Below are 25946 nucleotides of genomic sequence, written 5' to 3'. Positions count from 1 at the left end.
ATGATGCAACACAGAGGGGGTGTCCGAGCCGGGGCCTGGAGCCTTGCTAATTCCACACACCGGACACATAACAACCGTGTTGTTACATTATGTACTGAGAGCGCCTGTTTAAGAAACATAATCCAGAGCGAATATGATGGCATTATAGATCGGAGGCTGCAGCATTTCTGCTAATGCACTCAGACCGCAGACACGGGGGGAGTGCACACACACACACACACACACACACACACACTCGCTTACGCACATGGGTGTAATTTAGAGCAGTGATTCACAGAGTACAACTAGTGTCAATCAACTTATGTATGTGCGCCCTGCAAGAGTTGGAGAACCAAAAGAAGACCCACACACTGTATTTTGTGAGCCCACGTCAGACTCACCAGCTTCTGGAACAAATGACCCACGGTGACCTTCTCGTCCCACTGCTGGATGTTGGGTAGGAGGGCGTCGTAGAACTCCTTGTGGATCTCAAAAATGTCCTGGATTTTGTAGAAGATGGTCTCGACCTGCTGGATGGTGAGTACGGGCTGCGAGGTCGTTGCCGTGGCCTTCAGAGGACGCATGGGCTGGATGATCAGAGACGGAGACAACGGGCTCAGTGAACACAGGAAAGGACCAAACACGAGCATCCCAAAAACCATACCGAATACATTAAGACCTGGAAAGCAAGACCTCAGACCTTAACGTTTCTAATGTTGCGTCTTCGTCAAGTTCAACAAGTATTTGTTTATGCAAAGCCTTTTACTAATGGCACAACGTTTTGATGGAATGGGTCTAATTCATGTGCAGGCTGGCAGCGAGTGTATTTTGGGGCTTTTAATGAACCACTTGATCACCCTGATCCGTGAACTTGCCATGCGTCACCCAGCAGTAGGCAGTGTAATCTCCGCCTCTCTGCTCTCTAATTGTGCAACTCTCTTCTCCGCAGCGCCGTTTCTGACCTGTCCGACTGTACGCTGACTCATTTAATCACACAGTGCGGAGTGGACATGGTGGACTGGATTACAGTGAAAACAAAACACTTTCACGTCATGGAAACAACCCTTCTCTCAGGCTGATGATGAGCCGGTCTCCCACCGATTGCAGTGGTTGTTTGAAGGGTTTGACAACAGTGTTATCTCCATTTATCTTTCCATGTCACATAATGAGATGACATCATGGCGGCTGCACAAATACGAGTGACACATTTAGACAGTTGTTCAGAATGAGGCTTTTTAATTGCATTTTCAAACAGACAATCTAATCCTGGATCTTAACATCAGGGAAAGTCAAGATAGTAACTAATAATAAGTGGTGTGTAGGAGTATATGTTGTATATATTGTGTGTGATAGATTGTGTGATTAAAAATGATATTGGAAATGAAAGAAAAAGCAACTCAACAAAATGATCACATTGGAAAGTTGATGTAAATTAAACCTTTCTTGTAATAAGCTACGTTTTTGATACCTCAACTTAAAAGTAATGTTCCCATGAAGAAATGACACCCGTATCCTTGAGTTCATTAGCTTGTGAATCACTTTTCTTCATCTATGATATTAAAACATTGCTATTTCTCCTTTAATTTGAGCTATTTGAAGCACAGGGAGGTGTTAGGAGTTTGTGTCTTGTGATTAGTGGGGATAATTCAGTATTGAAGGAGACAAATTACTTTATGATCCCATATGAATAATGACATGAATTACACATGTTGTAATGTAATGTCTCCCTAGATTTTGCCAAATTCACCACCATAATCTGTAACACCGAGACTTTACGTAGACTTTGACCAAAACAAAGTAATATCTACTTGTAACAAAGAAACACCTTTTCTTTAATAAAATATTAGAGAAGGTTTTTAACCTGTTGATTTTCTTTAATGATTACAAAAGTAGGAAGTGACTGGCAAACTCGGAGTAGTGAACTCTGACTTAACTTGTTTGTTTTTAAAAAAAAAACCATGCCTGGAAATGTACACAAAAAAAATTGTTGCATGGAGATGCATCGAGAATCGGTTTATCGTGAGGTGTCCTAGTGTGTGTGTGTGTGTGTGTGTGTGTGTGTGTGTGTGTGTGTGTGTGTCTCACCAGTAGCAGGGCCTCCAGCTGGTTAATGTAGATCTCCTCACTGGCCAAGAAACCAGACAGCACCAGTTTCTTCATCTCCAGTCCTTTCTCTATTTCTCCCTGCAGGATAAAACAGACCCGACTGTAATAACATATTATATATGTAGTTCTACATTTTACACAGACACACACGGACGGACACACACAAAAACACAAACACAAACCAAGGATCCTTTGGTAAACCACTTGTATCCAGGATTACTTTGATCACAGTACAATAACTCAACCTCATTTCCTGCATGATGCTACTGCAGTTACCACATCAGGTAAACATGACACACCCGCACACACAACACACACAACACACACAACACACACACACACACACACACACACACACACACACACACACACACACACACACACACACACACACACACACACACACACACACACACACACACACACACACACACACACACACACACACACATGCAGCATCTGTTTATTAGCAGGCCTCACTAGTCTAAAAACATGGCCTGCTTCCTCTGTGGGAAAGTCTTACTCCTGTTTTGTGTGTTTCCAGGCAGCTGTTGTATTTAGACTTTAATATCATGGAAGTCACCTCCCTGATCACGCTTCATGCTTCATGTAAGACTTCTCAAAACTTCAAGAGGATTAAAAGGTGAGAAATGTTGCTGCCAGCAGGGAAAAGTTAAACTGAGGTGAAATGTTTTGACAGTTTTGTCATCAGTTCCATCGTCTTTCTGCGTATCCCTAGTGAAGCATGGTGGGTACTATCCCAGCATGCACTGGGCAGAAAGCAGTGAAACATACTTGACAGGATGAGCTAGACAAGTCAGACTCACTTTAATTCACACCTTTAGGCATTTTATCGCCATGCAACCCACCTGATTTACATGTCTGGAATTCAGCTAATTTCAACCGTAAGCCTCACATGGTTTATATAAAGTCAATACAGACAGACAGATATAATAATGGTATTTAACAGGTCACTATATTTATAAAGCATATTAAAAATGTGGTGACCAAAATGATTCAAATGTGTGGCTACACAAGCAATCCTCATTTCAGTAGTCCTCCACTATAGCACTGACTCTACAATAGCTGAGCAGTAAATGAACAGTCGGTCACTCTTTGCCCCCTGTTGAACAGACGCACGGCCTATAAACCGGAGAACTGTAGTCAAAGTGACGTTCAAGTGTCATATTTACTTTAAGGGAGGCAAAAACACAGCCATGAGAGCAGTAAGAAAGATTAATTATTAATACAACCATATCCTTGGAATGCTATCAGCACGCTAGCGCTGCTCGATAAGACAAGGAAGGAGCCATGACCTCATGGATTTAACCCAATCACAACTGACACTAATGTTTTCCTACCAGACTGGAAGGATTCTGTGTAACCAGGTACAGTATGGACAGTATGTGCACACTTTTCATGAGTACAGGATTATTAAGAAGTTAGTTAAAAGTGTAAAATACACAATGTACATTCACCAAATACATATGCGTCTCCACACTTGTGATGACAGCGTTGATGCTTATCCTCCCTGTGATCGGTTCTCTCACATAACAATCTCAAGTGAATAAGAACCAGGAGTGACTTCTACAGATCATGCATCTTCTAATAAAAGTGTGGAAAGCTCCCCATCACTACCTCAGTAACTGAATGAGGGGTTTCAGCCTGTTCAGCGTTAATGCTGAGATTCCTTGAAAGAAACATTTTCTTCTGACTAAAGATTTGAACGAATGCAGCACCAGAAATGAGTCACATTTCCTCTTGAGGCTCTCAGATGCGTATTTGATATGCAAGTTCTGCTGCAGGCTTATCTTTTATTTTAAGCAGCAGGAAACATATGCGTGTCCACATCTCCAGACAACTTTGTTTCAATAAATGTCATTGGGTTTTATAGTGAAATTACATCCCTCCTCTTCTAACAAGACTTCTTAGCTTTCCCTACAACCCGAGGCATGATGCCAGATCTGTGTCGTCACCCTGACTCTCAAACAACTGCACTTATTGTCAAAGTATACAAGTATGTGTTGGTGACGTGTAAAGCTTATTCCTTCAGTGACACACATGTCACAGCAAGATGAGAAAAGAAAAAACAGGAAAGGAAGGAGAAAAATACTTTTTTCCCCAACAGTGGGAATATTTTCCCTGTGCTGTACAAAGAGCTACTGTGTGGCTACAGGGCAAGATGAGAAATACATGAGTGGTCAAAGGATTTTTCCATGGCAACCTGCTCCTGTTTCTTGCACTTCTCAGTTACGCTTTTCAGACAGAAAAAAACTCTGCCCCCCCCCCCCCCCTCCTCCATTGTGCCCTCTGCTCTTATTCTGTGCGATAAAGGAGCTGATATGAAGAGTTAGGGAGAACAGCACACCGCAGGCAGCCCTGCTGTTTGTCAATTCGTCTGCTGGGAAGAGCGTGCGCACACACACACACAAACCCACACACACATCTTTAACAAGCAGAAGTTACTATTAGAAACAGACCAGCCGTCTGTAAAAAGCAGCAGAGTCAGAAGACATGTGCTCCAGAGTAGCTGCCTCATCAGGCCAACGGCTGTTTCTCTCACACACACACACACACACACACACACACATACACACATATACACACATACACACACAGTGTTGCAGCACAGATGGCTCATGGGCACACGTAGCAGTGCACAGTGAAGCCACATCACGGCAAAACACCAATAAGACTTTCCACTTTGCTATTCATAGCCAAGCTTTCAAGCACCGGTCAGCGAGTTAGCATGTGTGTGTGTGTGTGTGTGTATTTCCCTCGCATCCAGCTGTCCAGCCGCTGTCTCACCTTGAACTGTCTATGTATCGGAGTGATGGGATCCAGCTCCCCATCTCCATATTCAAACACCTCCTCCTCCTCCAGCACCCTGTCCAAATAGCACAGCACCTCCTCCTCTTCCTCCTCCATGATTCTCTCTTTTTCTTTTTCTCTCTCTCTTTCACCTCCTCCTCTCCTCTTTCGGCCTGAGCTTCCCTTCTTCAGGGCCTGCCTGGACACATCGTGTTTTCCCTTCAGAGCAAGTCGCCTGGACACGGAGAAAAAGAGAGTGGACCCCGCCTACACAACCCCACCCCCTTCCTCTGCTGAGCTTCCTGGTGTGAGTGTGTATGTGTGGACTCTGTGTGTATGCGTGGACTCTGTGTGTGTGTGTGTGTGTGTGTGTGTGTGTGTGCGCCACTGTTCCACCTCGGTCGATGAGGCCTGCCCTCCCTCCACAGTCGCCCCTCCCCTCACAACAAACGCTATCCAACCACTTCCTTGATGACTACATAGAGCCGGTCTGTCTCTGCTTCGCTGGGAGACTCAGTCTGCTTCATTCTCTCATTTCTTTCTTCCGTATCTTCAGGCAAAAGGCACTTCCTCCAGACACCCGGTTTCCCTCCTTCTCACGTCGCTGAGTGTTAGACTTCGCTCTCCTTCTCTCAGGCCATTGTCTCTTTATTGATCCTGCTGAGAGTCTTGGATGTGGAGCTGAGACCAGCTAAAGTGCTGCTGGTGCGGCTGATTCTAATTACAGGTCACATAGTTCACTGGCCAGCAGCGGTTTAGCACAGGCGGAACATAGGGCTCAAGTCTAAGATTGTGTGTGGGGGGAAAAAAAACCAAGTGTGCACTGAGAAGAGCAGTTAGGGTCATCAATAACTCTGGACACGAGAGAGGAAGTGAACTCATTTAGCTATGAGTTGTTTTTGTGAATAATTACAGCTAACTCTCCACAACCTCTCACCCTGCTCTCGACCGGAGTGCCCCACAGCTCATATGTGGGCAATTTCTGCAAAGCTAATTCAGCAAAAAAATACTTTGTTTTGGGGAAACGAATCAGAGTAAATACATTTTTGTGGCTAGTATTTCTAGTTCGCCTCCATCGCAAACCATTAACTGGGGCGAAGGAAGGAACATAAAAGAAAGAGGACAAAGGACAGATAATAAAGTCAGATCTAAAGAAAGACAGAATGGAAAAAAAGATCAATGTAACAAAGAGGATAATAAAAGAAGAAGAAGAAAATGAAAGCATAAAACTATAAAAGTTGATTAGAACAAGGAAAAGGGAGAAGCCTCATATATATATACACTCGGTTTTAAAACATACCAGAACACAAACTAAAACAGCCCATGTAACTCTCATGTATGGGCATAGACAGACACGCTGCTCGTGCTGAATGCATCCATCTTAGCATGGAGGTGTCAGCGCTGGCTCTCTCATGTCAGCAGATGAAAGGCAAACAGTGGAGCGAAAAAGGCCGCTTTAACAAGGCAGTGAGGCGAGGACGACTTCAGTGGAAAGAAACCCACAAACGATCTCACCCAGCATCAAAACCAGCCGGCTCTATGAGCTGCTCTGTCTGTGGAAGTGGAAAGTGGACTATTCACTTTGTAAAAATGATTTTCATCATGTGAAATTGTCCCATTGTCTGTTCTTTCCAAACCTTGCCACTAGATGGAGACACGGTTTCATTTACAGGAGCTGACCTGAATGAATTCAACTGAACAACATGGTTAACGATTCAAAAACCACCACTGAAACTGGAAGGTCACAGTGAATTCACATTTCTGTTATAATACTCCCAATAATAATAATAGAGCCGGGCAGATTTTAAGAGAAAGAGATTCAGGATGGAAAAGTTATGGTGGCGAGCGAAGGCTCTTACTGGAAAAATGTCTGTTGGACATGCATGATGTGAAGGTGTCAATCATAGAACGCACGCCATTCAGGCTTTTTCATGCTGCACGTCAAAGTGTGACAGATGTGTGAAGAGAAAGCCTGCTAGCCTCTTTTTTTCTATATACGAGTGTGAGAGAAAGAGCTGGTTCAGGTCAGGGTCAACATGACTCCCGCTGAGCCTCCCCGGGTGCTGAAGCACCCACTCACACAGTCACAGTCATACAAACACCAACACACACGCAGCTGCGAGGCATGGAAAGTGCCCTGCTTAACCCTGACCTTCTGACATTTCAGCATTTTATAGAAGTGCTATAATGCTACTTCGTCACAAAGTGGTATAATGACAACGGCCCAATGTATTCCCACTCCATGAAAGCTTTGGCATCAGCTTCTCTAAGTACCTGCTGTTTGGTTCGACCTTACGGGGAACATCCACAAAAACAGTGAGCAGCAGCTTATTTGGAGGGAACAGAGGAAGCATTGCTTTTCTTCCACGGCAACCGAATTAACACAGATCAGAGTGCCACCTACGGCATCAGATTTATAAATCACACACTGCAGCGGTTGATTAATTAACTGAAAATATGGAGAAAAACTCACATCACATCACCGAACACTGATTGAATAACAAATATCAACTTTGTGAAATGTATTCTGCATGCAAACACACAGATTGGCAGATTGGTGCTGCTGCCGTCAATCCCCATCTGGGTCAGCGGTCATTTCCTGCTGCTGTGAACGCGCCCCCTGCAGTGTGCTGCAGGCAGTCTAGCTATTGTGGCTAATCGCTAACAATTACACAGGGTGGAGATCCGGCGGCCAACTTCAGGAAGAACACCTACTCCACCTACTGCTAACAAGGAGAAACACTGGCTGTTGTCAGGTCAGCTGTAACTGACTGATGTCACACATTAAAGATAGTATTTCATTTCAATGTTTGAGTTTACATAAGATGATTTAAAGGTTGAAACTTTAGTCTCCAGGGTCAGATGATCTTCACATGGCAATGCCGTTGAGGAGGGAGTGATCTGAAGACTCTTTTGGACGATACACTGAGGGACACGTTCACATTTCTTTTGGAGGAGTCTTTAAAAAAAAATCTGTAGAATACTGGACTTTCCAGCAACACTAAAAAACAGCAATAAAGAATTACAAAAAAGGTTGCTCTCCAATAATCAATATCATAACACTGACCAAAAATCAAACAAGTAATGTAGTTCTCAGTTACCTTCAGGCATTTAAGGATTTTTACATTTGATTTTCCTGGCCTTTTTGCCTTTATTTAGATAGGAGAGACACGCAGGATGACACGCAGAAATGGCCGCTGGTCAGATTTGAACCCGGGGCCACTGTAGTGAGGAGTTAGCCTTGGTACATTGGCTACTATACCACTGACCTACCCCCCTGGATTTTTACATTGAAACTCGCTTGGAAGAGAATTGCACCGGAGCTGATCAATCATCCAGTGTATAATTGATGTTGCACGGCCCTCTCTCTTGCTCCATCTGTCACACTGTTCCATTGTCTAATAATATGATATACGTTGTATGTAGAACTTCAAGCGTGGAGGACTGCTACTGATTTGTACCTACCTCCATATATATGCATGTGTGTGTGTGTGTGTGTGTGTGTGTGTGTGTGTGTGTGTGTGTGTGTGTGTGTGTGTGTGTGTGCGCGCTCTCTCTTACCCCTGGTGGTGTGGGGGACACTGCCTCCCCGTCGGGCCCTTGGGGTGCACACAGCTGGGGCGACATGGTGGGCGATTCATCTATATAGGGCAGCGTCTCGGAGCCATCCTGAGACTTGCCGTCCTCGGCGGCTTCGCCCTCGTAGCCATCTGTGTTGTAGTTAAAGTCTGGAGCACAGAGCGGGAGGGAGAGGGAGATGCTGGTCAGGGTTAGATTCTCCTGTTACCCACCACTGATTGTGGTGCTACAAGCATGACAAAACACATAGAATGGCTGAGACGATGGATTTTAGAAAAGAAGAATACATTTCTTTTTAAAGATAGACATCTAATCCACCTCGGTGCTGAGGATGCTCTTCAGCAGCAAACTCCACATACACATCACAAATGTTGATGTCTCATTAGAAAGGGAATTACATTACATTACATTTGTTAATGTAAGTATATAGCAAGTGCAAACACAGAAAACAGATGTTTGATTATGCTTACAAAGTAATTACTGATTGTCCAGGATGTAAGTACATGCACTAAAGCTTGTGTTATTATTAGAAAACGCCATAGAGCAGCTGGTTGGTGAAGACGCACAACACAATGATGGAAAAGCAAATGATGAGGGAGGTGCGTAGGTGAGCCTATCTGACTGCATATCGCCTACACTGAACTCAACCATCACTTTAAAGTACAAATGTGCGTACCCACCATTGTGTGTGTGTGTGTGTGTGTGTGTGTGTGTGTGTGTGTGTGTGTGTGTGTGTGTGTGTGTGTGTGTGTGTGTGTGTGTGTGTGTGTGTGTGTGTGTGTGTGCGCGCGCGCAAGAATACCAGACAACTCTAACAAGGACTAATGGTGAAATAAAACCAGGGTTCAATCCCCACATGGACGATACTCGCCATCAAGCTCATGTTGATGCGTGCCCGACACACCGCCGTCTGTCACCTCCTGACACGCGACATGTCCCACAGTCACCGCCCACGTGCCATTCAAAAGTCCGCCTCCATCTGTTTGTCGCATGCGAGGAAGTACGTGGAGTCACACAGCGACCATATGGTTTACTGGTATATATTGAGCAAATAGCTGACAAATGGCTGCACTTGGTTCTTGGCTGACGTGGTGAAACGTGCACAGAAAACAGCGACAGGGTGCTGAAGCACTGGTTAAGAGGAAGGTAAAAAACGGAGGTGAGGTCGTTTGTCCAACTCCAACTGTGACCAATCCATGGACAAGATCTGCCCTTTCTATTTGCAAGTGTGTGTGTGAGCGTGTGTGTGTGTGTGTGTTCACTCTATCCCATCTGTTCCCTCTCTGACTCTTCTGTACACCTTCTGGCATCCTGACAGGCAAGTTTGTCCCAATCTGCTATAGTTGTGTGAGCATATGTGAGCTTCAAAAAACTGAAAATGTTTCCTGAAGTTACAGCCCTCAGTGGTACCCCAAAAATCCTTACGTTTCCTCCCAGCTCACGGGAGCCGTCAACTCTATTGTGAGCTGGAAGTGTGGATAGATAGCAGAGAAAGCCTTACGTGGTGCTCTCAACAAAGCACTCCTGTCCAGACAAGCACCAAGGTCTGTTCCCTCTTTTACAAAGATGTAGGCCATGATCCCCTTCTATTTGCAGAAACGTCAATAGGCAGCAGGAATCATTCAGAAATGCAGTCTCTGCTGTGCTGAGCAGAGAGCCAGTCCACCATGGAGATCAGAGGTGGAGCAGCACTCGTGCACGGCCGACATGCACAAGCTTACTTACAGCTGCCTCATGCATCCAGCACTGTGTTGACTTGTGTGCGTTAAACTGTTAATGCGAGTCATCAGAGTCATTGTGTCCTTAATTCATTTCTAATTCATGAATTGGTCATTATTTCCACTCGTTTTGTCTGATCAGCAATATTGATGCACGACAGACGGAGATACAGAAAGAAAAAGTCGATTGTGAAAATGTCTCTTCAGCTTTACTGCTGGTCCTGCTTGGACGCACTCAGAGATGAGATCAGTTATTGGAAAACACCTCTATACATGTTTTTTAATAATAATTATTGGACAATAAAAGGACTGAAATCCTAGTCACACATGTGTTTTATGTGTCCAGTGTGACTGCAGAGAGGAGCACCCTTTACGCATCATATTACAACCCGATTACAAAGAGGAAGAGAGCTACGTAGAGAAGGAAGCAATTATACAATGCAGGTCAACTACTTTGTTGTTTAATTGGTTCTCTGTAAGGAATTCAGATCAAATCTATGTCGGAGGGATTGCCTCCACACAGCTCTCAACATGGTGATTTCTGAGCCGGGGCCAGCATGAACAGTGCAAACAACAGTTTTGAGGGCGGTTGTGTGTGGATCATTACATTCTAAGCCCGCCCACATTTTTTAGCGTTCCAATCATTTGCAGAGGATTTGATTTAAATCCCTCGATACACGGCTCAAATATTGTGTGTTCACTGGGGAATACCCACAGCACAGAAGACAACGATGCTGCCTTTTCACTGGGAACACTGGGCAAGAGAATGACCACGAGAATCACATTTTTGTTGATACGAAGCACCTGTCATGGCTTTTATCAAATTCAACAACACAAAAGATTCATTCCAAAATGTGAGAGGTACTATTACTGTGATGCTTTTCCTTTTTGCAGTCACACCAGATTTCCAGTATACATATAAAAGCATCTGTCTAAAAAGGTTGCAAACACTCAAAAGCTGAGAAGCTGTGTGAGCTTTTGTGGTGTCAAGACAAGAGAGATCAAACCGGCTGTGGGAGCTGACAGAGTGTTGCATTCATGTGCAGTAGAGCAGTGCAGTGCAGATATATATATATATATATATATATATATATATATATATATATATATATATATACACACACACACAATTGTACAATTATAAATCAATCCCAAATCGGTCGAGAAAATTGCGTCTTATCTGATCTATGTCTGTCAAAGCATTGTTGTTCTATTCTCCTTTTTAAACACTGCCGCCATTACAGTGACTGAAAATTCATATATTTTCCTGGCTTTGCATCAGCAGTCTTTGTCAGGTTTTCCCAGACGAGGTTTCAAATGCACATCAAAAACTTTGACGCAGGAACTCAATCAACATTCAAACTCATTTCCAAATAACATCACACACCACTCGGCTGCAGCGCCGCTGTGTTGTTTAAGCCGCGCCACACGGGTTTGTATATCTGCAACTCACTGACAGGCTGAAATGCCGCCTGCCTCCGTCAGCTAATGCACCCTGACAATCCCCATGCGTGACAAACAGAAAAATCAATGCTGCGCTGTCGTTCCACGGAGAGGGGTTTTTCTGTGGAGAGGATTTTTCAGCCCCGACGTGTTCAAAGGCGCGGCCTCCCGAACACACACATTTTACAGGGTTGAAACGGGGACGAGCTCAACGTGACATGCGGTTAAACGGGAGGGAACGTGGAGTCAACAGGATCGACTTGAAGAGGAGGAAGATCCTGTTGAGAAATCAATACAGCCGCGGTCTGGCACATCACTACAGCGAAGTGGACCGACATGAGGCTGTCAAGATCGACTCACATGCTCACACGCACATCCACAACCGCACACAGACACAGTCCAACGCAGGGCCACCAGACTCACCGTTGCTGGAGCGGAGGGAGCGAATGAAGCACGCCGCCTCGAAGAAGAAGGCCATGAGTGCGTCGGCGTGTGTGTGTGTGTGTGTGAATATTTCCTGATCTGGACACCTTCACTGGCAGTCATCCATGTCACCAAGTAAGTCAAACATCGTGTCACAACTTAAGTCCCTCGGGTCCCGTTTCCTCGACTCAAACTCGACAGCTGCATCGAAAACGAGAGCCGGTGTCTCGCCGCTCACATTGAATACTTTCCACGGTTAAAAACCTTTCATTTAGCACTCAAACTCAGGCCACAATGCTGCGTTCACAAACAACAGCCGAAGAGGAAGCAAACACACTCGATGCCTCTGTATGTAAACTATCAAATGCTCCGAGTACGACATGAATGTCATCACGTCACTTCCACGCCGGCCAATAAAGACAGTCCTGTTATGCTTTATGGATCACGTAGCCATAAATAACAATAGTGTTGGTGCGTGCGCATGAATTATAGGTACACTGGATGTACTGTACAAGGAGGAACCAACCCAAAGTAGATCCCTGGTTCAGATAGCCAGTGATAGTCAAACAACATGGAGCCAACTGAACCAAACATAACGCTGATTGTTGCACACTAAAAAAGAGTCTGAGTGCGCTGATGGCAAATGGGGAACCAGGTTCAGCATACGACCACAGACTCATTTGAAAATGTACACTGTCCATTAGCCAGAGAAGGTTTTACTCGTACAAATCAAAAGGTCATACCGAGTGAACATAAAAGCATTCAGTATCTGACAAATGGACACAAAGTTGACCTTCATACTCCCGGTGGTTGACCTCAGATTCCCTGGGCCGACTCGCTAAAATACTGGGCTGCAGCTGATGATGACCGACTGCACCGTAAGCTGAGAGTGGAGACCACAGAGCTGAGAGGAAAACAAAACCACATGTACGCTGTTCACATCCTGCATGTGCTGACTGCTGACAGAGGAGCAGTCTGGGCTTTAAAACGTTTGATTTCAATGGAGATTTGGTTGAAATCTCCACCACTGTGGACTTCAAAATGTGTTAAATGTTAATATAAACGTATTGAAAGGAGTCGCTTATTGATTCTGAGTGATTTAAGGCAAAATCTGACATTTACGCTGATTTGGTTTTATTATCCTGAAATACTGAAAAGGTCACCTTATGGAAATTGTGACATAATCTCCATATGGCCGGTTATGCACGGGAACAACAACAACACACACACACACACACACACACACACACACACACACACACACACACACACACACACAGAACACAAACCACAAAGAGTATAGGTGTTTCGGGGATTTTTCTCGCCCTCTGGACCTACTTTGCACTCCACATAATGCTTAGGGAAATTAGTGTGTCGCTGGAGGCAACACAGACACCCTCCCTGTCTCTCACATCACAGATACATGCTCTCACTCAGAGTGTCTGGTGTGTGTTGATGGGATTAGATCAATGAGGCTCCAGTTAATAAGCACTGGCTTACACCAGAAAAGCTTTCAAATGGGGTAAATACAAAAACACACACAGATCTGCATCTGCAGAATCGCTCACTTCAGCGAATGACTGCACAAGCCTGTGACACAGTGTTTAAATCTATCTTATTTATTACCAAGGGATCAAAGTGAACGCTTTGAAACAAATCAGAAAAATGCAAAAGTGCATTAATATAAATGCCTGGGCATTAAATAAAGTCTGCTTTTTATAACTGAAAATGAGTGATCTGATGCCATTTATTATTTCCGTATGACACCTTGAAGCTGAAACGGCATTTTAAGAGTATCTATCTCCCGTACGGTGACGTATTTCAGAGTGAAACAGAATAGACGGGCGGAACATTAGCTCACCACCTTCTCTGGCTCTGAGCCAACAAAAGTTTCACATTGATTGATGAATGTCATGATATTACTGGTTGGCACTGGCTGATGTAAGCATGCGTCATACTTTGCTTTCCAGGAAGAAAAAGATATTGGATTTTGATATAAATATAAATATACAAAGAAATTGATTTTTTCTTCTCTGTCTGCATACTTTGTTATATGGCTGGGGTTGTGATGTGAAGAAATGTTCTCTGATGCATTGAAGGAATCTCTGAAATGTGACAATTGAGTGTGAGCTGCTGTCCAATAATCTACCAAATGGAGACACATTTTGGTTATGGTTTGTTGTGTTAGTTAGATTTTTTGAGTTGTTCAGCAACCGACTCCCACGCTTAAGAGTGTTGCCAAGCAACAATAAGGTGACACCGACAAAACGTAAAGCAGCAAACTGAATATATATTGAGTGATATTGAAGTGCTGCCCCTGAAATCCAATAACTTGTGATATGAATTGGATAATGGTTGGAAGTAAATGTTATTTGTGTTTAAAGGGATAAAGCATGCTCCTGTGTTATCCCTTTCAGAGGTCAGGGGTGAAGCTGGTTCTTAGAGAGCATAATTTGATCAAAGAACAACATGATGAGGTGCATTTCATCAACGCACAAGTATCCTCTGATGTGATTTTCACCACAAAACAGCTGGCAGCAAAGAAACAGTGGATCCAAGTGAGTCCAGAAGTTCTACAGAGAATCACTGTTGTGGAATAAAGTCTAAAATCTAGTTGAATAACCATCCAGTCCCAGCTCTTCTGCCCCGCCACTCACCCACCCAATGACCTCCGCCCGATGCCAGCTCACATCACTCTTACTGCTAACCTCCCCTGACGGACGGCTCTAAATCCACCTGTCACTCTCAATAACCGGCCCTCGTTTCCATTGCAAGGACATAGCCTGGCCATGACAACAGGACACATTGATGCAAATGCTTCCTGCTCGCCAATAAGCTGTTTGTTCGTGTCGGGAGGAAGCCAGTGTTCCTGGAAGAACGGCACAATTTAGAAAAGACAGGAGAAATGTTTCCAACTGAACAGCCTGAGTCATAAACTCACTGAGGGCTCCGCGGAGAGAGAACACTGTCGGCTATTCAGAGAGTTTGAAACTCCCTCATTCAGCCCTTCACGCTGAACAATAAACCACAGCTTTTCACACACTGACTCACACTGTATCAAAAAGAAGAAATGCATGGTCGTGAACACACCAGATCTACAGAATCATTTTTGTGCCATCCTCTTCTGCCATGTGGCGTCACACCCTGCAACCCTTATATTTAATAGAGGGGGAAACATCCTCAATAAGACACAGTATAGGTAAGTGGTAAAGGATGCTGACATTAATAGAACACTGCATGATGCTGCCACTCAGCTGTGCTTCAAAGTATTTATAACATATGATCAGTTCCTATTATGCTCCTGGTGGTCTCTCACACAAGAATATCAGAAAACAAAGATCCATGTCCTGTCCCGTCTCGTCTCCTCACACTGGGCAGCTGAGTGACAGCTCCGTTGCCAGGCAACACCACACTGACAGACCCCTGCTCAGAGCCGCTATGGCCGACGGGCTGGTCTCCAGCTGCCTGACTACACTGAGTATTCGGTTGGAGCGAAGTCATAGAGGGTGGCTGCTTCCGTAACCTCACCTTTATGGGTGGATAAAAGGATGCTTTTATCTGTCTTCTTAAGAGCAGATTGTGTGTGTATGTGTGCGTGCATGCGGCATCCATCACACAGCCAACATGACAGAGGCACCTATCACAAAGATACACAAGAATGGCAGATAAGGCAGACACAAACGTGTCTGTGAGGTGAGAAAAACAACAAACAAACGAGCAATAAACACCACCTGCCAACCATTCTGCTCCAGGACAACATCGGACACACAGAGGATACGTTGGTATGCAAATGTGGCCGTTCCCTGCACCGCTACGTTACCAGTGAGATAATAACTCATGTTCTCATTGCATACCTCTGAAGTGACACTAACACATAATGTATTATATTCTGTACCACAGAGGTGGTGCAACAATACTCTGTGTCTAATGACAGACGAGTCAGCACTAATGTAAATATCTGGGTCTGTCAATGTTATTTATTTTCTAAGACCTTCCACTATTTTCATGGTAGAGATGCTTGGGTCTGCAACTAATGACTATTTTTTATTATAAATTCATCTTCCAGTTATTTCAAACGATAAATAATTTGCTCTTTAAATGTCTGGAACATTTTTCCACAGTACAACGTGACATCATCAAATGTCTTGTCTGAAAGACAATCCGAAAACAAAAAAAGAGAAAAGACTGAACAAGAGCACTGCAGCAAATCCTCACATTTAAATATCCAAATAGAATAAATACATATATATATGTATCTGTCAATTGAATAATTCATACATAAACAAACTGCTGCAGCGGCAGAAATTACACTCCTACACAGTATATACAAATGTATTCAAATTTAATTCTCACATTTGGGAATTTCTTTGTGCATTGACGAGTGACGATCAATAGTGTCTTCAAAATGTTGATGCAGAAACCGTCTATTCACAGCCACAAAAAAATTCACATATGAAAACTGTCAGGTGGCTCGGTGATTAGAGAGCCTGCATTGAAACAATAATGTGAATACTGATAACTGTGAGGTAGAGAAAAACACATCCTGTTTTCCCTTTGCTCAGCAGCCACTGCAACGCTGCCTACACTTAACCCTTCATTCACACCAGTGGACTCACAATAGAATGTGCGCATGCAGCTCCCATAGCATCTACTTTAATGCCGGCATCCTCCCTGCTCTCCCCCTTATCCATCTATAGGAGCTCGGACCGGCTGGGCAAAGCTGCAGACTAATAAAGTTGGGAGGAAGGCAAAGTCGCTGCTGCAGTGTGAGAATTCATTCAGGGAGTTGTGCTGCCTTGCTCAGCACTTTTTATTTTCCTAAGCAGGACAAGGATTACATCATGCCCTGCAACCAGATAACACTATGGGCACCAAGCAGCACTGCAAAATGTCCATTTTGAGCACAAGGCACACACACACACACACACACACACACACACACACACACACACACACACACACACACACACACACACACACACACACACACACACACACACACACACACACACACACACACACACACACACACACACACACACACACACACACACACACACACACACACACACACACACACACACGTGTCCTTTTTATCGTGGAGTTGTGTGTTTATGAGGAAGTCACATTTCTTTGGGGAGGCCATTAAGAGAAAATGTGCAAAAGTCTCAACGTGTCTGTACGTGTTTTATATTGTGTGTGTGTGTGTGTGTGTGTGTGTGTGTGTGTGTGTATTCTGGGTTGTTGACAAGATATTCCTCTGCGGCTTCAGTGCAGCTCTCATAAGATGTAAGTGAGCTCAACCATAACAGATTCGATTCTCCCAAGACCAGATGCAAGACAAAAGGAAAACAAAAAGACAGAGTGCTGCCTCCTGCGGTCTCCAGCTCAGCAACTAGTCCTCCTGGCCCTGTGGAGTCACGACAGCATGACAGTACATCAGTGCCTTGACAGATGTGTGGTCACAGTGTGTGTGTGTGTGTGTGTGTTGACGAACTACATGTAGGCTCTTACACCTCTCTGTCCTACGGTCATCAATCAGCAGGCGACGCTGGGGAAATTAAAAATCCTTTATGAAGGTCTATCTTTAGAGGCCGGGCCCGTTAGTCCACTCATCAACATAAAGCATCTCAACAGCAGCAACATGACATGAGACTCTGAGGACGGAACCAGCAGCTATATAGCGCCACGGGATGCCAATTTAATTCCACCATATGCAGATGCTTCACATGAAACGCTATAAAATGAAGAGGGGCGCGCTGGTGAGCGTATAGGTATATTTGTTTTACAGCAATAAAATGTGACAACGCCGTGGTTTATTTGCTTGGATGTGCAACTGCACTTTAAAGGAACAGTTCACCCCAATATTTTTTTTTTGTTTTTGCTATTAGGAGTGCTATTCCATTATATGGGATCATATGGCACTCGATACCTCCAAACTAACTCACACTAACCTAGAAAGATAAATACCACTATAGGTAAGAGGAAAAATATGCACGTCTGATTTTGGGGTGGACTCTTCCTTTAAGCTAGTCTTACACTCAAGGGACAGAAACGAACCGAATAAAACGCTTGCATAAGAATTGCTGCTTCGTTAGCTTTTAATGGATTCTTTTGATCTGCGAACCAGACCCAAGAACCTTCAGGTGCTGTGTTTCTCTTCATGGAGCCTCGGTTTAAAATCCACCCAGGAACCAAAAAGGTAAACCTGCAGGCTGACGACAAACAGCCGCCAGCTGGAGAGGCAGATGTGGAGCGTCAGCCTGTGGACGCCACTTCCCCCCAGGAGCCGACAACAACTGTGATCAATCCGGCTTAGGTGCTGATCAAAATGCAGACACACCCACCTTCCTCCTTATGCACACACGCACACATTCAAACAACTACAGACACATGTGACTGAACATACAGCCACACAGACAGCAGGTGTTTAGAGAGCGGTCTCGCCCCACGATGACAGATTTCAATCTAGTTGTTTGAGCTTGGAATTGGAATTTTGTTTGACAAGGAAGCTATTAGTGGTGTTGGAGAAGCATTGTGTTAAAGGAATAGTGGGTTGGTGTAAGACTCTCTTTAAACCACTGAGGTTCACTGGCACACTGGGAACTCATCAGATAAGCGGAGCAGTCATTCAATAAAATATCAGCAGGACCACGGAGTCAAAATGGAATGAGGTTTGAGGGAGAAACAAACAGGGGAAGCTGTTAAAAAGTCTTATAGGAGGCTCACTTTCTTACAAACACAACCTCCTTAAAAGGTCCCATAAATAATCTAAACAAAATAACACACCAGCCCTGAAATATTGTTGTTATACAGTATATACAGCATACACTAATGATGCCAGCAGCTGGACACAAGCTGCTGAGAGCTTTCAGAAGCTAATGCTCTTAAAATAACTACTGCCAACTACATGACTTTCACATAAAAGCCGGATGTGTCAGCCACGTAGGGAGAGCAATACATACAGGTTAGCATGGAGATGTGTGAATACGTCATGTCATCTTCAACACACACTGATAACTAACAGAACATCAAGGGCGATGGCCTGTGAGTGAATTCTATTGAAAGAAAGCAAATATCTCTAATCCAGTTTTACAATTTAAAAATACAAATTTAGGTATTTAATCATTGTTGAATTAATGAAATCCATTCTCTTTGTTGAGGGTAATCTCATTCTATTGTATAGATATAACCTACTATATAAGAGAAAAGAGAACAGCGGCCTGTCAGGTGATTCAGACCCAATTTATTAAATTTCAGTGTGTGCACCATTCGTTTCAATAAAGTAGGACATCCCCCTCATGACTTTGTACCAATTCCCTGTTACATGCTAAATGCTTCCGACTACACAGGTGTCAAGAGCTGTGAGGAGCTGCAGTCTGTGAGTCATCCAGTTAAACCGGGGTCTTTGTTCCCCCTTCCCCTCATCCAGCCTGATCAGGCGATAATGTGTAGGCTCCTTGAATAGACTTAACCCCTTTACAAAGAGCAACAGTCGGCGCACGCTTTAAAAAGGTCAATAAGCTCCCATATATTAGTCACTGAAGGGAGAAAGAAAGAAAGACGGAAGCAAGCACAGACTGAGAGGGAGGGAAAAAAGGAAGGGGGGCTCCAAAGTCTTCTGCTTTGATAGAAGATGACAGGAGAGTTGCTGATCCAAAATCAAAACCTTAACAGCAAGAAACATCTAACACGGGCAGACAGATGAGACTTTTAATATTTTATGCTGTGCATGCGTTCCACTGCAAACGCATTGAGATGATGCTAATGAAGATGTGCGCCCATTATCCACTCGACAACCTGTGCGCGCACACACCCAGAGCTCTTCCCTGCCAGAGAAGAGTGGGACAAAAAGGGCAGCACTGTCCCTTTACACATGAAATGAATGACAGCTCGACCATGGCTGCATATCTTCACGTGCCATACGCCTGTAGGCAGCGACAGATAAGGGCTGCCTCCACTGCAGAGCCACACGCATGAATTGTTGTTACCCCCCCAGAACCACATCGAACGGCGTTACCACGGCAGCCAGCCACTATACATTGTAATTAGCTGGCCTGAATCCCCAAGGCTGGGACTGGTTGGATACAACCCACTGCTTCCATAGATTAGGGCCACCATTGTTGGAACACGGGGGCCCGAAGCTGTCTGCACACAAACACAAGGGGTCACATTCAAGAGCAGACGCACCAAAAGGCAGAAATATCTACTTACTAATTATCTGCAACATTTTATATCCCACTCCCCACCTCGCACCGCCCTTGCTCCCTGTTTTTAAGCAGGTAGAAGGAAATCAGTCCTCCGACATTCACCGCCAACACGCACCCACGACCAGCACAGCAGATGTGTGGGCATCTACAGAATGCATCCATACTAATGGAAACGTGTATCAAACCGTGCACTGAAATAAAAAAGCTACGTTGAACGAAGCTATTAAAATGCAAGCGGCTGTCGATGGCCCTCAGGGTAACGCCGTCAGCGACGGTAGCATCTTTTTTTGCGCTCCCCAATTAGGAGAACATGATGCAGAATAGAGGCAATGAGTTTGATCCACTTTAGGTGTTTCACATAGAAGAGAGCAGAGTGTTTCACATCACGAGAACGCCGTTAACGTTTTCAGAAATGAAAGGCAGAGAAGAGAAGATAAAAAAAGGGGAGACCCTCTCAAAGCGAGGACATTGATGGAAAAGTTTTTGATAATAAAAAAAAAAGAAATCCATCTGGAAACCAATTAAGTCAAAAAGAGACGTGAAGATAAAAAATAACTGGCAGTGTGTGGGTGTAACGCTCCAAGTGAGAATACATAAAACTCTCCGCTGGATCTAAGTAGTTACGAGGCCATTTTATAATTCATTTGAGCAGACTACGGGGGATCTGGATCGGTTTTCAGAGAGACTGGTTGGCTGATAGAGAAAAGGTGTTCATGGTGTCCTGTTGAATTACGTCATGGCGATCACTTTGAAATGTTAAACAAAAATCTGCTACCATATCAGCATGTGCATACCAACCATACCTTTGTGAAAACTATTGCACATGATTGCACCATACCAAGTCAGATAAGCATGCACTTCTTTTTAACTTTCAAGCTATAAAAACCTCTGGGGGCCAAACACGTACTGCTTCTACAACCAGGGGCCGCTGGTTTCAGCAGAAAGCTTGAGAATGACAATTTCAAGTCACTGGATTTGCTTTACATTCTGTTAGGAAACAAATAGTTCAAATGCATGCACTCATCCTGTTAACACACTAATGTACGTGAATGCAAACCTATGGCTCGAGAGATGACTACTGAATGACACACTGCAAAAAGTGATGGAAGAGATACGAGTGTAAGAAAGGATCCTGCATGATAAACAGAGAGAGCACACACACACACACACACACACACACACACACACAGAGGACCTTGTGGATAACACTCCATTGATTTAGAGTTTAATCCGTCTACAAAAGGTCACAGTTAAGTGGTGAATAAAAAGTGGCCAGTGATTTAAAAGCGTGCCCTCGCCATGGCAATCATACTGTGTAATGGTGCTAGCGTCCTATTTATATTGTAGACGGAGAGTTTAACATGGAAAACAACAGTGAGGGGATGGGAACATATGAATAAATAAACTTAATTAAGTAGCCATTACATTTACAGCACAAAACAAAAGCATGTATCGCTCTGCTAGCTGGTTTTCAACCAGTCCATTTATAATGTAGGTTACAGGCTCACTTCAACATCCCATCTGAATGGGACCATCATTTACTAAATTAACATCATGCTGTATTGATGAAGACTTTAAACTAGAGATTGAGATCTTTAACTCATGTTTACAATGTTTGCTGAGATAATAGAAGTTGGGTCATTTCCTCATAGACTTCCATGCAATCAGGCTTTTTATAACCGGAGGTTACTGCCTGGCAATTAATTTCCTATAAATACTTCACAATAAAAATCACTCTTTATTCTGGTATTTGCTGTCCACCTCAGTATGTGGTCTGGCTGATCAGATATCGGAGAAGACAGACTTGACAGTTAGTAATCACGGCTTAACGGGACATGTTTGAAAACTCACAACATGGTTTCCTCAGCTGATGTGAAACTTTCTATATCGCGAACAAGATGGTAAATTATCACTCAGTGCTTCATCACATTTCATTGATCTAATTGGCTGTAGCTTTTCCCCCCCAATCGCGTCCAGAGGCATTTTGGCCATTTTCAATTTGGTCTGGCGATGTTAGTCCATGAGACATCTCTTCAAAGATGTATGAACCCTTCTATCTGCCTGGATTTGGTTTTTCTCCCGTCTCTCACTGAGAATCTCCATCACGTCAAAAACAACCACGCTGAATACAAACAACTATTTTGATCCCAGCAGAGAGATGACCTACTGAGACCAGGAGGCCAACCATGAATCTTTAATGATACACACACACACACACACACACACGTATAAGCGCACACACACACATGCAGCACACAGGAGAGAGCTGCCTACCTGCAGGTTAATGAATTCCTGGTTTGACAGCTTCTAATACAGGCTGTGAACACTTGACCAAACATTTATAGAGCCCAGATTGAAGTCCATGACTTGGGATTCAGCAAGCCCATTTAAGAAAAACCCTGAGGAGGTGATGTATGACCTACATGTGTTTGTTCACCTGAGTCTGTCGGGGAGACTGGTTGTTGCTCAAGTGCATCCATCAGCCCTCTCAACTCATAATGGCCTGATCTCCCTTTCCTGTCTCCCCCTCTCCTCCCCTCTTCTTTCCCTCCTCTCTTCCGCTCGACAACCCTGAATGCTTAATCGTGGCCGCTGCCTTCCGGAGCACGTAAACACGCCAGCCGCACCATTGGCCGGGAACGGTGGTGTTACTCTGCGCCGATTGGCTGAGGGGAAGGGGGCATGGGTGGCAGAAGAAGAAGAGGGTTGGTGGTTACCATAGCCCCACAGGATGACTGCTGTCCATGGTAACACACACACACGCACGCACGCACGCACGCACTGCTCCAGCCCCTGAGGACATGAGAAAGGTCCCCACAGACTCACTGAACACAAACACACTCAGACATATGACACACCCTCTAACATCAAGCCCAACAAAGGATTTCCAGAGATTCATCCACATGAAGACGGTAATATATCTGGCTTCGACAGGAGAGTCTAGCTAACGCTGGTTTCAGGTATTCTCGCTGGTTATGACACCATAATTCCTTTATTTCTATGCACAACCCTGGCTGCACAGTTATTAAAGCAAACACAAGCCGCTGTTTAAATAAACTAGTGTCTTGTCTGGTTAGCCCACTCTGACTGTGGTGTCCGTCAGTTTACTGTACTTGTCTGTACGGTGTATATTCACTAAAAAAATGGCTTCCTCATGAGCTGTTGTATCATGTCATACTTGAAAAAACAATTGTAGTTGGAACAATTGAGTTCAGTCCTTAACAGTTTTCCTTAAGTAACAGAAAAAAGAATAAATAACAATAATATGATAAAATAGAAAAATAACGAACAAACAAATTTTGACCAAAAAGATGTACAGTCTTTAGTTTAGAATATGTTCAACACTTTGGAGTGTTGTTGACGAGGTAAAAGATCAAGCAAATCACATCGGCTCATTTTCATCCAGCTAGCGTATCAGCTAGTTGGGTTGTTGTTGAGAAAGATAGGAAGCATATTTATGCCGAGGGCAGGTTTTGTAAACACTTAAGATCAGCTAGATATTCTATTGTCAAATTATTATGGAAAGACAAATTGAGATTTTGGACATAAACTCCTACTTTACAGTTATAAGAAGGGCTGTCCTGAATGTCGCTTTTACCTTTTGAAGCTCCTCTTGAGCCTTTCAAATGAAACTTTGAATGTCTGTTGTCATATTTTCAGATGGCATCATCCAAAATAAAAAAGAAAATGTGTTATTGGGGTTTAGCGCTGAAATTAACAATTATTTTCATGGTCAATTCATCTTTTGATTGTGTTCTTGAATAGTTGATTAGTTGCTTGGCCTATAAAATGTCAGAATGTGGTGAAAAATGGTGTTTGTTTTTTTTCCAAAGCCCAAGAGGACATCGTCGGTCTCGTTTCATCCACAACTCAAAGATATCAGTTGACCGTCATAGAGGAATCGAGAAACCAGCAAATATTCACATTGAATAAGATGGAATCACAAAATTGACCTTTTTTTGTCAAACAAAATAATCAAAGAATTATCAAAATAGTTGGAGATTCATGTAATTGTTGACAACTAATTAATACTTTGCAGCTTGTCGTTATATAAAATGTAACTCATAGTGCTGTAGGATTGATGCTGGACATTAACACAGCTGCATTTCTCCCTTTGTGTCCAGCAAAAGGGAGAGCAAACAGCTTTTTAACCACTGTAACAACCACAACCACAGGAATCTAATTCTACTGGCCTACTAGGACTATCAGTGTAGCCTGATCTTTATCTGCAACTGTGCACAAATATCAGGTTCAAACATAATGAATAGACACGCAAGAAAGCACATGAATGTTGATTTAGAATTTCAATATCAGCACTATGAATATCATTTTGAAGCTTGGAACTATTTGGTACAGCCCTGGTTTTAAATAAATAAATCAACATTAGCTCATTGGCATTATTATAATTTTCTCTTTTCTTTCATTCCCATCCATGGTAAAAATGTAGCAGGATGAATGACACGTTTGTAATGTCAATAGTTGCAATAGGGTCAGAAAAATGACTAGCAGTTCATCATTGTTACTATAAAATGGTCAGAAAATCCTTCACCCTCAGTGATACATGAATTCTTCTGGCTTAACTCTGGTGTGTGAAAGAGCCACAACAACATACTCAACTGAGCCAAAAGCTTCATCTATTATTCACAAGGCTGTCACTGAACGAACCCAGGCGGCCGTGGCACCGAGAACAAGTTTAGTGTTAAGACTAAGTGCTAAATCTCTCCTTCACTTCACTTCCTTCAGCTGGACTCACTCACTTGGAGCGATGAGAAATGAACCATTTAAATGGTGCTGCTCCTCCACTACTACTGCACGGATGCGTGTAACTGCATGAGCTTCCACAATAAATACCTGTACCTACCAAATACATATTGGAAATACTGACATGTATTGTTTTAGTTAGATCCCCACAGGTATGTATGCATGTACAAGACATTAATGTATGACTGCTGTTGGGTAACAACGAGATACCTGCACATACTGAATCAAGTTGTATGAATGAATTGGCCCAGATGTGGCTGTGATGAGTATTTGAATTGAAAGTGCAAATTATGTGAATGAAGTGTACAAAGTAATAGCTGTGAAACAACACAGTTTCAATTTAGGACGTGGCTACCTTGTGATTCGCTACCACGGCCTCGCCATCGTCGATAACACACGAACAATGCACTTATCAACTAAGATTACTCCAAAACTTATAGTTGACGTTGAATTATGAAGCTAACTTTGTTAGCAGTTTCTCACCAGAAGCCAGATGGAGCCAGATCCAGTATGGTTGCTAATGGGGAAGCCGCTCTGCCGCTTGTGTCCAAATATGGTCACTTCCTTCACTGGTAGCAAAAATTCCAAGATGTCTACGACCGAAATGGTGAACTCGAGGCTTCAAAACCGTATAACCGTACAAACCAATGGGGGACGTCACTGTGACAACATCGCCTTCTTATAAACAGTCTGGTTTTTTCATATAGCGAAAATAATATCTATGGTGCAGTGTTGAATTTAATATTTTAAAAGGGTGCTATCTTTTCATACGTGGGCTTTTACTGATGGTAAGAGCATCAGTTAAATTGTTCTCTCTCTGTGTTAAACACAGAAAGCGCTGAGCATTTGGTTCTCCCTTCATGTTTCCTGGCTCTTTCGGAGAGGTGAACACGAAGCCGATTACATAAGCGTGAGC

General features: G+C 43.6%; 1 protein-coding gene across 4 annotated transcripts in view; it reads right to left on the bottom strand.

Annotated features, from left to right (window-relative positions):
* Nucleotides 1-25946, bottom strand: part of abr (ABR activator of RhoGEF and GTPase) — a 111523-nt gene that overhangs the window by 62308 nt on the left and 23269 nt on the right. For 2 of the 4 annotated variants that reach the window (XM_084029778.1, XM_084029779.1), the window contains exons 2-4: nt 8458-8624; nt 2065-2163; nt 381-566 (exon numbers count right to left, since the gene is read on the bottom strand). In XM_084029778.1, coding sequence (XP_083885904.1) covers nt 381-566; nt 2065-2163; nt 8458-8624 — 452 coding nt within the window. Of the gene's footprint in view, nt 1-380; nt 567-2064; nt 2164-4893; nt 5092-8457; nt 8625-12059; nt 12222-25946 lie in introns of those variants that run through there. The other 2 variants (XM_084029783.1, XM_084029780.1) reach the window with 2 other exon arrangements.

This window comes from Eutrigla gurnardus (genome assembly GCF_963514095.1).
Source record: "Eutrigla gurnardus genome assembly, chromosome: 15".
NCBI lineage: Eukaryota > Metazoa > Chordata > Actinopteri > Perciformes > Triglidae > Eutrigla > Eutrigla gurnardus.
Note: the sequence above shows the minus strand (reverse complement) of the source record. Positions and strands in the feature narration are given on the sequence as shown.